The sequence below is a fragment of the Alternaria burnsii genome (genome assembly GCF_013036055.1).
Source record: "Alternaria burnsii strain CBS107.38 chromosome Unknown 740, whole genome shotgun sequence".
NCBI lineage: Eukaryota > Fungi > Ascomycota > Dothideomycetes > Pleosporales > Pleosporaceae > Alternaria > Alternaria burnsii.
Genome location: NW_024066112.1, coordinates 1,763,555 through 1,775,206, shown reverse-complemented (window position 1 = coordinate 1,775,206; position 11,652 = coordinate 1,763,555). Strand labels below are relative to the sequence as shown.

The following is an 11,652-nucleotide window of genomic DNA, read 5'->3' as shown; positions in this document are numbered from 1 at the left end:
CCCCCCCATCGAAAAACCGAAAACCTACGACCGACCCAGCACACCCCTCACGCTCCCCTTAATCACCTGGCTCCCCCTAACACTAACCTCGCCAATGCCCGTATCGCCTCCAGACCCTCCGTTCAACCAGCGCTGGAGTAACGCATTACTCTCCATGGGCTTGATACCTTGATCCGCCGTCCCAACCGTGACATGCGCCATGGGGTTCACCGTCTCAAACAACAACTCCTCCGTCGTTGTAGTACCCGCGGCACCATCATCTACCTGTAGCGTACTAGATCCGTTCAACCTGACAACAAAACACATGATGCGATCGTCCCACACCACTCGCTCAAGCAAGACGTCACATGTACCTAGCTCCGGCTCCCAGGCGCCGCTCGAGCTTGTCTTCTGGCAGGCGTCGTGCAGTTTGCCGAGTTTATCCCAGTACTCTTGGTTTTGGGGTGCAGATGCGCGGTGGATGAGTGTGACGTGGAATTCGTTCTGCACACGCCGGGTTTGCTTGAGTTGCTTGTACATGCGTGCGGTGTTTGCGTCTTTGTCGTTGAACAGGGAATCGAGGATGGAGTTTATGCGAGCAGTGTCGAGGCGGACGGAGAAGTATTCCATGCGTGGTGCTTTCTTTGGCTTTGCAGGTTGAGCTTGCTGGTTATTGGCTCCGCGTTGTTGGCTATTTTGTTGGTTTTGGTTGTTACCTCTCTTGTCGTTCTTGTTGTTTGAGAGGTCCATCTTGAAATCGGGTGTGTAGTCGTTCATGGCCCATTGGATGGCAGCGTCCATATCGGGGTCAGTTGGCATGTCTTTACCGGCGAACAGAGCAGGATACGTCTCGAACATCTTGCTGATGATTGTCTCTAGGTTCTCGCGCGAGTCGACGGTCGGGTCCAGGTCGATGACGAGATCGAACAGATCGTCCGGCTTGCCTGAAGGGTCGACTGGCTGGAAGCGATACATGAAGCCCTCCATGATCTGGACAATTTCATCCCTGCCTTTCGAGCCTGCTTGAATAGTCTGGTGATTGTCTCCACGATCGAGCACACGCGTCTGTGTTGCCTGTCGAATGCGGTCGTAGTTGGATCGATCGTGAACATAGTGCAGTGCGACGAACCGGACGTCAGGCACGTTTTTCGAGATATCATTGAAGATCTGGTCACGCTCGCGTTTCTGATGGTTGTTGCGATCGGCAATGACGACAGGATTTGTGACCAGCAAAGAAGAGATGGTGTCTGCGAAGATTTGACCACGTCCCTTCTTAGCCTTGACGTTGTCGTTCTGGAAATGACCCCAACCAAACAATTTCACCAGAGCGAGAGCTAGAGTCGTCTTTCCGCATCCAATCGTTGCAATAGGAACGAGCACAATATTTCGGTCCGCTTTCTTGCTCTCGACGGGCCCGTTCTGCATTTCCTGCCTGATAATGTCTGCACCAGTCGTCCCGCGGAATTTGAGGAAGTCGTCGCGCATCTTAATGATGCCATGATTCGCGTTGTACTGCTTTGCCAGGTCCTTGTTCTGGGCAAACTGCCGTCGGGCAAAGTCCAGATACTCCTTGGTGATGGCCTCGTGCTTCTTGTAGCGTGGTGGCTTGCCAGCGATCAGAGCCCTGGTGCACTCACGCCACTGGCGGTACATGAGGTACGGCTCTTCGAACTTGTACTTGAAGAACCAATCTACATATGGCGCACCCTCAGACTCGCGTGCCTGGCAGCGGATGACGAAACCCTCTGTGTCGCGGCCTTCGTAGTTGCCCGTTTCTGCGACCTTCTCCAAGAACTTCTTGACCTCTTTGATGTCGTTCTCCGTTACGTATGTGACCTTCTTCATACCCCACTCGTCCGCGAACTTGTCGACGAGATGGCCTGGATACGTTGCGAACTCGGGCAGGTTTAGGTTGATACCGTGGATGTATAGACCAGCCTGGTCTTTGGTGTATGCTAGGACGTGCTCCTCGAAGTCGTCGTCGCATAGCTCAGCCACGAGTGTCGCGTTCATGGATCGAAGCGTCCGAGCAAGATCCTCCTTCTTCCTGCCAACACTCGTGACATGGCGCTCCACCCACTGCTCACCTGCCTGGGCATGGCTGAGCTCGTCGCCTCGTGGACCAGTCGAGTGTTTGCTGCACACCAGTAGCGTGTCATCATCTAGACCAGACACGAAGATGATGCAGCCATTCTCCTTGACACTCAGCTCGTATGGACCCTGAGTATGTTGCTCCACGTTCCTCCACTCAGTCTTCCTAATCTCACCGTGGTTGAAGAACTTGTCGTACCCTCTTGTGACAATCTCAAAGTTGCCTTCCCGGTTCTTGTATGTAAACAGTCCTCGGGCGTATGTCGGAAGGTTCGCTTTCTTATAGTCCCAATCGTTCATCTTCCATGAGTCGACGGTCCGGCCATTGGGTAGCGAGAACGTGTGTTTCTTGACCGAGAAGCCGCCATTGCCCTTCTTACCCTGGTGCGCTTCGAGAGCATGAACCAGGTTTGTAATCTCTTTGGGATCCTGGGGCGCATACGGTGCTTGATCGCGGTGCGCCATGATCGCGGTCGTTCGAAAGGTGCGTCGTGAAGTAGGTGAGGCGCAAGCAAGGTTTCGCAGTGGACTGAATATCTGAAGGACGGCTACGGGTAAGCGAAAAGTGGTGCGTGGTGGAATGCAAATGTGTGCAAGCGGGGACAATGTTTTAAGAGCGATCATTCGGTCAGGCAGCAAACAGAAAGGCAAGACAAAGTGCGCAGTAGCGGTGAGTCAACATTGGATGAGCACAAGGGCGTTTCTTACCAGGCTCGAATTGCAAGAACATACATGGAAAGGGCGCAGGCAAAGGCGCAGTCGCGTTGATGTCAATTGGGAGTCATTTCTAGAAATGTTTGGCCCGTTCGCGATGAGATCACTTGTGGCTGTGGCAGGGGCTTACTTCCGCGGCGCGGGGTCGAAACTAAGCCCGTTTGAGAGGTATCCCTTCCCATCGCATCGCCATCTTGAAATCTGCATCAGCAGGATATGCATTATATCTGGCATTCATTGTACATTGCGAAGATAGTTCCGAGATTCTGACAAAGTTACTGCGCAGCATTCTTGACCTTACACAACCTCATCACAGCTTCTTCACGCCCTGCGCCAAAATCTTCTCAACCTCATCTTTGTGCTTCGAGAAGTTGTCTACCAGATTATCCCACATCTTTGGGTCATGCTCGTGCTTCTTCTTGCTGTTCCAAGCCCAGTCGGTAATAGTGAACATTCTGGAGCTCTCCATCATGAACGCAATAGCACCCTTAGAGATCTGCATCTCGGGAGGCGGTGCTGCGCTAGCTGCCTTGAACTCTTCATAGGCAACGCCATGGGGTACGAAACCGCATTCAAAGCTGATGCCTCCAGGTTGAAACTCATCGGAGCGGCCTGCATATTCGCCGTAGATCAGACCCATGAGCTCAGACGCTCCATTACGGTGGTAGTATGGCGGTCGGTAGGCTACAATCCAGTCAGCATCTTGAGCACACCCAGAACCTTGATGACTTACTATGTGACGCCACATCCCAGCGCGGACTGAAGATGAGGAAATCCGCAAGCGGTGCCGCCGGATCGCGCGAAGGTGCGGTAATAACGCAGAAGATTGAAGGATCAATATGATCAACAGAGATCGAGCCCACGTTGACAAACTTGGTCAGATCGTACTTGTACGGTACATAGTTTCCATGCCACGCAACGACGTCGAACGGCGAATGTTCTTGCTTGCTGACGAAGAACTTGCCGGCTAGCTTGTACACAATCTCCCAAGATTCTTGTTCGATCTCATACTTTGCAATCGGGTGCAAAAAGTCTCGAGCGTTGGCAAGTCCGTTTGCGCCGAGGGGACCGAGCTCAGGAAGCTGGAACTGTGAGCCCCAGATCTCTGCTTCAATTAGCTTCTCGTCTGCTCGTGTCAAATTGGCTAAACAACCCACCCAGAATGTAGCCGCGTGTTGGTCCCTCGACCTTGACTCTGAATCGCTGTCCTCTCTGGATGACACAAATCTCGCCTGGCTGCACGTACATTGGTCCAAACTCAGTCAGAATATCCAGCGCTCCTTGTTGAGGTACGATCAAGAAGTCGCCATCGGAGTTTACCATTGCCCTCCTGTTCATGCTTGCATTGCAAAGATAAGTATGAACAGCTAAACCCTCGCGAAGCGTAGGATCGCCAGAACCAGCAATGCTCTTGAGACCCGAGGCAAAATCAACGTCGCCATCGGTGGGAGTATCGAACGGAAGCCACGCAAGTTGTGTAGGAGAGACATGAACACGCTTGTTCACAGGGAGGAAGTTTGACTCGGTGTCTTCGTTGTCGGGGAGATCCGTCTAGAGCTTTTGTCAGCAAATGGAACAAGTGACCACCTCGTTGTTTGGCCGCGCTATCCATCTGACCATGCGATCCCAGTTTGGCCCTTGCATGACATGGCCGGAGTTAAGCATCGGTGACGTGAGGTGAATTTCGCAGGGTAACGACATCGGTAGAGGGGCATAGCCGATGTCCAAGAAGGGTTTCTTACAAATCCTTGATGCGCAACGGCCGGACGCGCCCTATATAGATACGCCTAATCAAGGCGTCAGCAACGATATCCATTCTTCTGCGCAGATAGCCAACCTTTTTGTTTAGATGCCTTGGAGCGACGAAAGAAGAACCAGTCATCTGCTCCGCATATAGTCCAAATCTGACACTCCTGGGGTTGTTCTGACCCTTTGGGATAGTTCCTAGGGGATATCGGTCAATCCCTCGTCGCGAGAGTCGGATGTACGCGGTCCTCACCTGGTACTGCTTCTGATTCAAAGCTATTTCCGAACCCAGATTGATACTACAGAAGAAATGTCAGCAGCGAACTTGGACATGGCAAAATGTCAGCTCACCTCATATGGGTCATTCTTCCTGGTACCAAATGAAGGTATAGCTCCATCTTTCTGCGTCTCTGCCCAGTGGAAGATATTCTGGTACTCCTTTGGGTCTTTCAGTGGTTCAGGCATGATGACACTGTATTCGTGACCGTTCAGTCCAAGTGTTGCACAAGATCGGTGTGAGACTAAGATATTAGACCAGATGACTAGGCTCAGGTGTGTTCTCTGCGAGAGTGCAAATTATCTTCGAGAAAGATGTTGGTAGACCACAAAGTCTGGCGTCAAAAGAAGTGCATCGTCTTCACAATGACCCCACACTTGCTGACCCCACAACGTCGCAGGAAGCCGCATCGTGCATGATGGAATGCCCGGTCACCGAGTTCCCCTCCCTACGAATCCTATCGGCACATTGTCCAATCATTGATGATTCCGAAACGAGTTCTCGTCGTCATGCCGGGCTGTGCGCTGCGATGAGGTTGATTTGGGAGTGAGATGCGCAACTGCCGATGAGGGTCGAAGAGGGGTAGCTCCACGGTCCTGCGACGCCGGGAAAGAGCGGACTTCATGCGGCCCCGATTCGCTGATTTTACCCTGCAGTGGAGCAATGGTTTTGCTTGTAAAGAAGTTTGTAAGTACATAGTCAGCAGCGGCAAGGCGGCTGTCTCGGGCTTGGTGATGGTTTACTGATGTTACAAGTTGAGTTGTTGCACAACAGCGACTTTTGAGATACATGAACAAGTTCGCGATACTAGACATGCTACGCCGTATGCACAGTGGCTAGGTAGACAATCCTCCCCAGATTCCTGGCTCATGAGGATTTCGCTTAGCCCCACGATGCGACTCAATCTACGAAGTACCTAGGTACCTGAGTCAGGACTATCGCCAAAACGAGATCATGTTAATATTTCATCAAGTCGACAACAACACAGCGAAAGTTTGAAAGGACGATTTGGTACAGAACACGGCTCGGGAACAACGTGCTTCCTCGCAGTCACAATCTCCCATCGCATTCCTTTCCGCATCTTCCCCGTCTGACCACCCCAAAGAAGATTATTCAACACACCATCAACATATTCGTCCTTCCCGTTCCATCCATCATCACAATACCAGTCCAGAAACGTTTGCGCCACAATGAATCTTGTTCAGCCCTACGCTTGCGAGGGCTTATCGGTCCTGCAACCGGACTTCGCCTATCCTCGACGCGAATATGACCCCCAAGAGCTGAGGAGACCCAACTTACATATCCGCTGTGGTACTCTCCTGATCTTGTATGATATCGCCAGTCGAACTATTTCTTCGTTTGCGAATTCTAGAATCGGGTTGTGGTTGAAGTTGGACCGCGTGGTATAGAGCAGCTGAGCTCGCAGTAGTCCAGATCCAGAAGTACACTACATTCAATCCGGATATTGACAGCGTCAACATTGCGTGGTATACACGACTTTTAGCAGTTGCTCGGTCTAGAATCATGTAGAGTAGATGGAATACTTGATGAATCTTCCGCAACATCGCTCCGGTCCAGTAATCTGTGGCCTTGCCGTCGTGAGGCGAGCGAGGCTTACAGTAGTCAGACGACGCGTCTAATGACCCAATAACCACGTCCTTTACGCGTCCATGGAACTCCTCTTCTCCGTCTCTAGTCAAAGCCACACACTACACCTACTCTTGGTTTGCCTTACGAATATCAACCACTTTTCGCCACAAAAAAAGCCCAAATGACCATCCACTGACAGAACTCCCCTCGATCTCCGCACTGTCCTTACATATGATCCAATACCAAGTACGCGAAACCGTACACCTCCATCGGCATCGAATACCGAGAATCCTGTCATTCCTTTTGCTCTTCTGTTTTCCGAGTGTACCCATGCCGCTAGTTCCAAGCCTCATGCCCGTCGTCGTCTCGGAATGACATCATGTCGTCATTACTATAGTACTTGACTGACCGCTCATTCATGGTGAACCAAACTTTTTTGCTTCTTCTCCTATGTTCTAATTCCAAACGCTCCGAGACCAAACTAGTGCGATCGTGCGAGACAGATGTTAGAAACGGAAACCGCGTTTCCCGCCCAATAAAAAGACGCGAACCCATGTTACTGAGCAGTTCCCTGTCATTCCTTGACCGCCTCGTTCTCGCTTCAGCAAGCAGGTAGAACGCCTCGCGCAATCAAGCGTGCAAGTGCTAAGTACTAGCCTTTGAGATCGGACCAAACTGTTTTAACTACTGTATGCGGAAGAAGAGCAGTGTATGGAAACGCGCCCAGCGGGCCACCCTGCAGCCTGCTTTCGACCCTGTCGCACGTTATTGTGGCTTACATGTAAAATGCGCCGCGCTGTGCGTAAGCGCCTATGCCATGCGCAATCATGTTCGATGCGGGGTATGCCTATCCCTGTCTCGTCACTACACCACTACGACGTCCATCGCGATAACAACGCCCACGCCCACTTCTTTCCCAGCCCAAGACTCGGGTGTATTTTGGTTTGTTTGGTAGGCAGGTATCTGTAGATCACGAGGCTTCATCACATCCCATGGATAAACCTAGACCGCTTCATGGCCTTGTTCGTTAAACTTGCCTCTTGTCTAGTTCCTCGACAGAGAGAGAGAGAGAGAGTGATGAACCTTGGAATGAGAAGAAGCTATATCCTTACACCTCCATTTTAAAATCTTTATTATCGTTCGCGCGATATGCGATCATGTTCGCATGCAAATCATGCACTCTGCAATCACCCGACAGAACACCCAGAGTCATGTTCCAAGCACCATGTCAAATACGCAACCAGCCCAAACCCTAAACCCTAGCCCCGCCACTCACACTATACCCTTATCATAGGAGGTATTGCGCGATGCAACAGCAAGCATACTCGTAGCTCGTTACAACGCGCAAGGTGGTGTCAGAGCCGTTCGCAGCGTTTGCGGTTTGCTGCTTGCGACAGGTCTACCAAGACCGAGGCGGTGCATTCTCGGGAGTTGCGGGACCCTGCCTTTCGCGATGGACGTTCTGTGATCGGCACTGTCTACTGGTCTGCGCCTTTTTTTTTGACGTATGCAGTAGAGGAAGGTTGTATGGTTTTATGGTTTGCTGATCGCGACCCTGCGCTGATCGGTCGGACAAATTGCTCACATTGCACTACTTCGTACGAGAAGTTCATAGTAAAAACAAGAGCCGGTCGGATTAACAATACGGTTTCTTGGTGAGGTAAGGCTAGCTGCTTTGTAGTGAACTCGCCACAAGGTAAGCATGATCAACGCAAACGTCCGAGAGGCTTATTTGATGGGATTGGATAGGCTACGCCGCGTCGCGTGTGAGACAAGAATAATCTCGCGAGAGGCCGAATCAAGTCAGTCACCAACTAGCAACCGGCATGTATGTAACAGGTATATTGGACATGAGAATGAACAGGTTTGGTGGAGTCCAGTCAAGCATGCAGTCGGAGTGTCGGGCTTGGTAATGCAAATGTGGCCATAGGTTAGTGTATGAAACGATGAAACGCTCCTTCAAACAACGCGCTAGATCATCAGTCTACGCCCGTTTCGAGCCCACTCTGAAGCTCGCGACGTTTGGTGTGGCACATCTTCTGTGGCCAACCGATCAATCACAGGGCGGGAAGGAGCGTCGTGGAGAACGCCGTGTGCGTGACTACGCAACGTGATGGGCTCGGAACAAGTGTATCGGAGGCATCCTAGTAGACGATTGTTTTCGCGTCAAGAGACAATCTACTGCTCTGGCAGACATGTCTGATAGTCGATAACATTTCCGACGCGCGTTGCGTTGCGTCGACACTATTTGTATGTACAGCGTTGCATAGCCACAATACCCAACGTAGCATTCGGAATGCGTGAGAGAAGGAGGAGAAGAAGAAGAAGAAGAAGAAACTCAGTCGTTCATCCAAGCAGCCACACGGTTGCCACCAAAACGTGCAGCGAACCGTAGACCAGTCGAGCCCATCGGGAAATACGAGACGATGTACCATAATAGACATACTAGTTGGGCAATAGCCGCAACAAAGGTGAGGATGGTACTGTGGAGCTAATCACGCGGACAACGTCAGTGAACACGAGCTAGTATGGGGACGATAATCGATAAGGGATGGTGTGGGGGGCAGGTGGATGTTCATTTTCGGGCAGCCATGACATGTACAAGGGTTGACATGTGCGCAGGGATCATATGTACTGGGGTAAGAAATTGAACCTACACCTAGGGAAAAGAACAGTGTGAGAGCGATGCTCCCAAAATAAGCAGCTGTGAACGGAAGCCTCGGACCAGAGGTGAGGTGCTGGACTTGGTGGGATTGTCAGCAACGGTGATGATAGTAGTTGGCTTAGGAATGAGGCTTGCTTACGGTATTGAATAGGGCCCATCAGGACACCCCAAGCTGCCAAAAAGAGAACGCTTCCCATGGACCATCTGCAATCAGGCCATGGTTGTTAGCGCTAACGTCCTTCAGGTGATGTGCATACGACTTGGCAAGGTAGAGTCTGGACTAGACATGAAGGCTGTCTGCACCCTGCAGCGCGCCGAACCTTGGACCCGCATGATCGCTACAGAGGGTCCAGTGCCGATCTTACGGTGGCTAGAGAGTCAAGCGACGCAATTCGTCAAGGCCAGCGTCCGCACTCGGTGAGCGGAAACATGCGATCCTTGGAGACATTGCAGATTGCATGAGTTCGCATAACCGTGCCGAAGGACGCATACGGTATGTGCCACTGCCTATCCGCCTTGTATGATCTCACCACTGGCGAGCAGGCTGCATGCAGGGCGTCCTTTTGACTGGATACGAGAGGCAACAGAGACAAGACGAGCTGAGAACTTACAAAATGGCAAACTTGCGTGGCCTGAGCAGGAAGACAGGCGTGAACATCAGGCCAATGCAAGTAGCAAACATTGCCAAGGCAGCGAGCAGCAGGCCGCCAAATACGAGCAGCCGGTCCCACCGACTCACTGCAGGTAGTAGTTAGCGCAATGAACATGAGTCAAAAACAGTGTGAGAGGGCAGTGTGAAATGCGATGGTCCTGCATCCGAGGGTGGTAACGCAGGAACTCCCTTGCTGTCACATTGCCGGTCGTTGCGCGGCCGGGTTGGTGCAAAGGCAGATGTAAGGGCAGATGACACGTTCATGAGAGAAATTATGGATATTCTCCACAACTGGACAGATGCTCATTTCAAGAATGCCATATGATTTCCATGGACGGAAGACAAAGAACCATGGCTGTGCGGTGAGACTAGTCTCAGAACGTCGTCGTCTGATGACATCACGCGCCACAGCTGGAGTCTTGTAGTGCGCAGGCATATAGTGTATGGGGGGGCAGTAGGGTATACGGCAAAGCAAAGTGGAGACGCGAGGAGCGAACGAGACGCGTAAGGAAGGTGGACGTGCAAGGTGAAAGTGTTTTTCCAGGGCATGTAATGGAAGACGTAGACTTACACGCAAACCACCCCTCTTCCTCCTCTCGCCGAGAGGGCGCTGGGAGAGGGGCGCCTGGGTTGGTCTCTGTTATGGGGAGTCTGACATAGCCACCCTCGCCGAAGGGGTTCAGGTTCTGTATGCGGCCCAGGAATGAGGGCGGCGCGGTGTTGACGGGCGCGGGTTCCTCTCTCCTGCTCCAGCCGAGAGAGTTCATCGAGTCGCGAAACGAAGCGGAGGCCATGGTGAGGTCAAGTGGAAGCTTGTCGAGCCTTGTAAGCCGCAGCAGGCGACACAAAGATATGCGGGCCCAGGTAGCTGCCGTTGACCCTTGTCTAGCAGTGGATACAGCTGCCTAGTGTCGATACAGGATGTGGCTGTCCACAGCAGCGGTTTGTTCGATTCGGTGCAACTGCAACTACTGCGACAACGGACCGGAGGATTTCGTGCAGATGATCTGCCTGCGGTGTAGGAGGCAGACGGCCAATGGCGGGTAGCGGACAGGCGTCTCAGATACGACGACGGATGGGCGAGGCTTGTGACGAGGCCGCAAAGGGTGCGGTGGGTGCGATGGCGACGCGAAAGGTGTAGCGGAAAGTGCGATGGGCTGGGGGCAGCACTGTGGCGGCGCCGATTGGCTGGCGCGGGGTACAGAGCAGCAAGGAACTCTCCGGCTGCTGGGTAGAGAGGGTTGGGCTGGTCGGTAGTATAGACTCAGTTCACATCGGTGATGGAGGGTGAAGGCAGTCGGTTAGCGTCCTCTCGGTCCTCTAGCGACTAGCGCGGGATCGTCTCCCGCTGCGACATGGCTAGTCGACGCTTTCAGGTAGACGCACACACACTCTCTCTCGGACACTTCGGCCAAGCCAGTCTAGCATGTCTCCCTGGACCTCGAGAATGAATGACGCTTGATACTGAGCCCGACTGTCCTTTAGTGAGTCACATTGCGCGCCCTCACCCAGCTTCGCTCCAAAACCGGGTAGCTGAGACATGATTACTTCGTCGTGACCAAAAGAGGCCACACCTTGCTCGCATGGTGGGCGCAGGACCGGGGTGGGCAACAGGCAGAGCCACACTCAGCGTAAGGCGGGTGAGCATGGCAAAAGAGCCGCCAGGTCGACTCGAGTGTATATTATGCTGCCGTGCCGCGTCCAATAATTCCTCTCCTGCCTAGTAGTCCCACCCACTGCATGTCCGTCAGCATCTTCTCCAGACGTGTCCGACTTCTCCATACAATATATCTGCGGACCACTGCGGGCCGAGCTTCCTCCACAGCCGCCATCGCTGCCTCTGTACGCCGCCGCACGTCATCCCTTGCTGTCTCTCCGAACACTTGCTTTGCCGTACACACGCCCCCTCGCTGGCCTGCGATCCGCGGATAACAGGCT

At 52.6% G+C, this 11,652-nt stretch overlaps 4 protein-coding genes across 4 annotated transcripts; all 4 read right to left on the bottom strand.

Moving 5' to 3' along the window:
* Positions 1 to 24: 24 nt before the first annotated feature.
* GT037_005429 (trna ligase) lies at positions 25 to 2,535 on the bottom strand (the record flags this gene model as incomplete). Its single annotated transcript, XM_038930476.1, has 1 exon — positions 25 to 2,535. The coding sequence occupies one exon, from the start codon at positions 2,533 to 2,535 to the stop codon at positions 25 to 27; it is 2,511 nt and encodes an 836-aa protein (XP_038787426.1).
* Positions 2,536 to 3,094: 559 nt separating this feature from the next.
* On the bottom strand, positions 3,095 to 4,995 carry GT037_005428 (homogentisate-dioxygenase; the record flags this gene model as incomplete). Its single annotated transcript, XM_038930475.1, has 7 exons — positions 3,095 to 3,468; positions 3,518 to 3,889; positions 3,942 to 4,335; positions 4,527 to 4,571; positions 4,622 to 4,728; positions 4,784 to 4,829; positions 4,882 to 4,995. 7 exons carry the CDS (start codon positions 4,993 to 4,995, stop codon positions 3,095 to 3,097), a joined length of 1,452 nt encoding a protein of 483 aa, XP_038787425.1.
* Positions 4,996 to 6,102: 1,107 nt separating this feature from the next.
* Positions 6,103 to 6,288, bottom strand: GT037_005427 (uncharacterized protein; the record flags this gene model as incomplete). The annotated part of the gene is made up of 1 exon (XM_038930474.1): positions 6,103 to 6,288. The coding sequence occupies one exon, from the start codon at positions 6,286 to 6,288 to the stop codon at positions 6,103 to 6,105; it is 186 nt and encodes a 61-aa protein (XP_038787424.1).
* A 2,447-nt stretch (positions 6,289 to 8,735) lies between these two features.
* Positions 8,736 to 10,508, bottom strand: GT037_005426 (sft2-domain-containing protein; the record flags this gene model as incomplete). The annotated part of the gene is made up of 5 exons (XM_038930473.1): positions 8,736 to 8,888; positions 9,055 to 9,140; positions 9,202 to 9,266; positions 9,674 to 9,800; positions 10,286 to 10,508. 5 exons carry the CDS (start codon positions 10,506 to 10,508, stop codon positions 8,736 to 8,738), a joined length of 654 nt encoding a protein of 217 aa, XP_038787423.1.
* Between the last annotated feature and the right edge of the window lie 1,144 nt (positions 10,509 to 11,652).